Source organism: Pteropus alecto, unplaced genomic scaffold (genome assembly GCF_000325575.1).
Source record: "Pteropus alecto unplaced genomic scaffold, ASM32557v1 scaffold102, whole genome shotgun sequence".
NCBI classification, from domain to species: Eukaryota; Metazoa; Chordata; class Mammalia; order Chiroptera; family Pteropodidae; genus Pteropus; species Pteropus alecto.
The window spans coordinates 1,196,468-1,199,241 of NW_006432224.1; the positions used below are offsets into that span (position 1 = coordinate 1,196,468).

The 2,774-nt window shown below is 50.7% G+C and overlaps 1 protein-coding gene across 1 annotated transcript; it reads right to left on the minus strand.

The window, feature by feature from the left end:
• Window positions 1-1,757: 1,757 nt before the first annotated feature.
• MKRN3 (makorin ring finger protein 3) lies at window positions 1,758-2,769 on the minus strand (the record flags this gene model as incomplete). Its single annotated transcript, XM_006927047.1, is given in 2 exon segments — window positions 1,758-1,898; window positions 1,900-2,769. Coding segments are annotated over 2 exon segments (1,011 nt in total), but the record flags the coding sequence as incomplete, so codon positions are not given.
• Window positions 2,770-2,774: the final 5 nt, after the last annotated feature.

The window sequence follows — 2,774 nt, forward strand, 5'->3', positions numbered from 1 at the left end:
AGAGCGCTAAACAGGGCGTAATAAACTCTGCGAACACGCCCTGTGTCTGCCGGACTCCTGCAGCCACCTTGGCCAAGGGACGGGCGTCGTCCGGGTGACGCACACGGTACCTTATGCAGGTCGGCTACGTAAGCGTTAAAATTGTGCTGTTCGACTCACATCCTTTCTTGGCTACTGAAAAGATGTATTAAAATCGTTCACTAAAATTTTAGATTTTTCTATTCTCATCCATTATTTGTATATCTGACGTCAGTAAATGAAGACAAAATTGCGATAGTTTCATCTTCCTGGTGAATTATAATTTAATATCCATATGCCATCATTTATCTGAATTTATCCTGTACGCAAACTTGGTCTGCGAAAGAAAGTCACGGCCACCTGTTGGATTTTTCCATCCGCTCGCTCTGAATGCTCCTATAGTCCTGTATTTCAGTCGTGTGTTTTAAAGAGCACACGGCTTCATTTTAATTTCAATCAGTTCGAAAATCTTTGACTTTGTTTTTAGACCGTTTGCGTTTCATCTAATCACGGTGCGTGTGTGCTATAGACTTTACCGCTATCGTAGTCCTTTCTAGATGGCATTTTTTTTTTTGATCGTTCCATTCTGGTATTCCGATTCGTTTCAAAATCCTTCTTATGATTCTATTTTCTCTTTGCTAACCCTGTCACATACATGTTGAAGTCTGCGAGAGCCCCTCGTTTGGAATGCTACAGATAACAGAAAACATCGAATACAAAGAACAGTCCACGACTGTGATGAGAGGGAGCTAAGCAGCCCTGGGGACACACACCTCTGTGTCTATGACAGCAGAGTGGCCTACTGACGCCATCACAGCAACTACCAGTGTCTGCCTAGCAAGTCCTTTAAGATCTGCGTCTGCCATATTTGGCCAGAGCCAGCTGGATGGCTGTCTTCAGTAGATGCTAAACATCTAAGCCTGTGAAAGGCACAGAACAATGATGCACACCCCCCCTCCCCACACGCACACACACACGCACACAGGCGCACACACACACACACACACACACACACGCGACAGTGAATTCTGGTAGCCTCTGACATTCGGCTTCCAGGTCTGGATTTGTTTTACTCCACAGACATTATATTACGATATATACCTATATATATATATCCTTTAAACGTTTTCAAATACATAACTTTTACGCACATTTATCTGCACGGATATATATCTCTGATTCTTAAATAGATGCCTTCGAACAGAAGCGATTCCACATCGAGTGAAGCAGGAGGACACGGAAACACATACACCTGGTCTGGTCCAGTGAAACACAAAACCACAAGGAAACCACAGTCAGAAAGCACACTTGGGGGGGTCGGGGAAGGACAGACGTGCAAACAGCAGAGACGGCGGCTGCATCGGCCCCACAGGGTCCGTGTCTTAAGGCTGTAGCAGCAAAGAGTTCCTCGTTCAGTTAAGACTTCTCCCTTCATCCTGCCACACTTATTCTCGCGGGACTTCAAAATGAGTGTGGAAATCCTGCAAACACTAGACTAGAACTGAATCAATCCTGTTGGAAACAGATGACAAAATGAGCCATAAACTGACAGTCATAGTCATTTCACCAAACAATAACTTTAAGGGCTTTTGCAATGCTGTGAAACACCAGACTCCTGGAGAAAAAATGGGGATGGGCAGGAAAACGAGGATGGATGATCTATAGAAATGGCTTCAACGGCTGCTGGACATGGCGGATGCGCCTACGAACAGAAAACGGGCAACAGCGATGACAGAGCCTCAGCACACCACACCACATGCCACAGCGAAACGCTCACGAACCAAACAGAAAGATACTTCCAGCCGCACAAAAAGCACGTCCCACCGCTCTGTGAAAAGGGGCAGCCCATTGGCTCCCAGCGAAAGAAAACGGCTCACACGACAGACTGGCCAGCCAAAGCGTGACAAGCTCTTTACTGCTTTGCAAGTGCATGCGGCCCTCTCCCACCTGCTCGGGTTCCATATGTTGGCTGTCAGGGCTGCCGGGTTCCCCAGAACCCCGCCTCTGAGGCTCCTCGCCCTCGCCCTCGCCCTCGGGCTCTGCATGCTTGTAAAAGCAGTTCTCTCCAAAGGGGCAGCACCCCCTGCCTTGAGCAAAATACCTGCAGGTCTTGTTGCTCAATGCCTCCTTGTACTGCTGAATAAGTTTCTGCTTCTCTTCCTCCTCCTCCACCCAGAACTCACTGGGAATGACAAAGTTGGAGGTGACCCTGCACTGCGGGCAGGACTTGATAAGCCTGTTCCCGAACTGTGTGGCCGTCCTCCACCTGCGGATACACTTAAGACAGTAGGCGTGGTTGCAGCTAGAGAGGATGCCAAAGCGACAGTCGCTGGGGTTGGCTTTCTCATAGACAACCTCCATACAGATGCCACACACTTTGTCCATACTGCGCTGCACGGCAAACGAGAGCTCCATATCCTTTTCGTGCGCTTCGATGCAGGCCTTTATGTGGTCTGCCCTCTGGGCATCGTCCACGGGGTGCAAGGCCTGCCGCCCGCACATATCGCAAACCTCTCCGTGGACGTACACGCAGCGCTCCCCGCGAAAGCACTGCCCCATGGCTGCGTCGCGGCAGAGCGGCTGGCCCGCGCCCACGGCCAACAGCTCCCTCTCAGTCGCCGAGCTCGGCGGGGCCCAGGCCCCGCGGCCCCGGTAGGGCTGCCCGGGGACAAACTCCACGGCCCCCTCCCAGCCTTCCGCACCTGCTCCTCCGACAGCTCCCAGGCTGGCATTGTCTGTGTCGGCTTCAAAGGGAC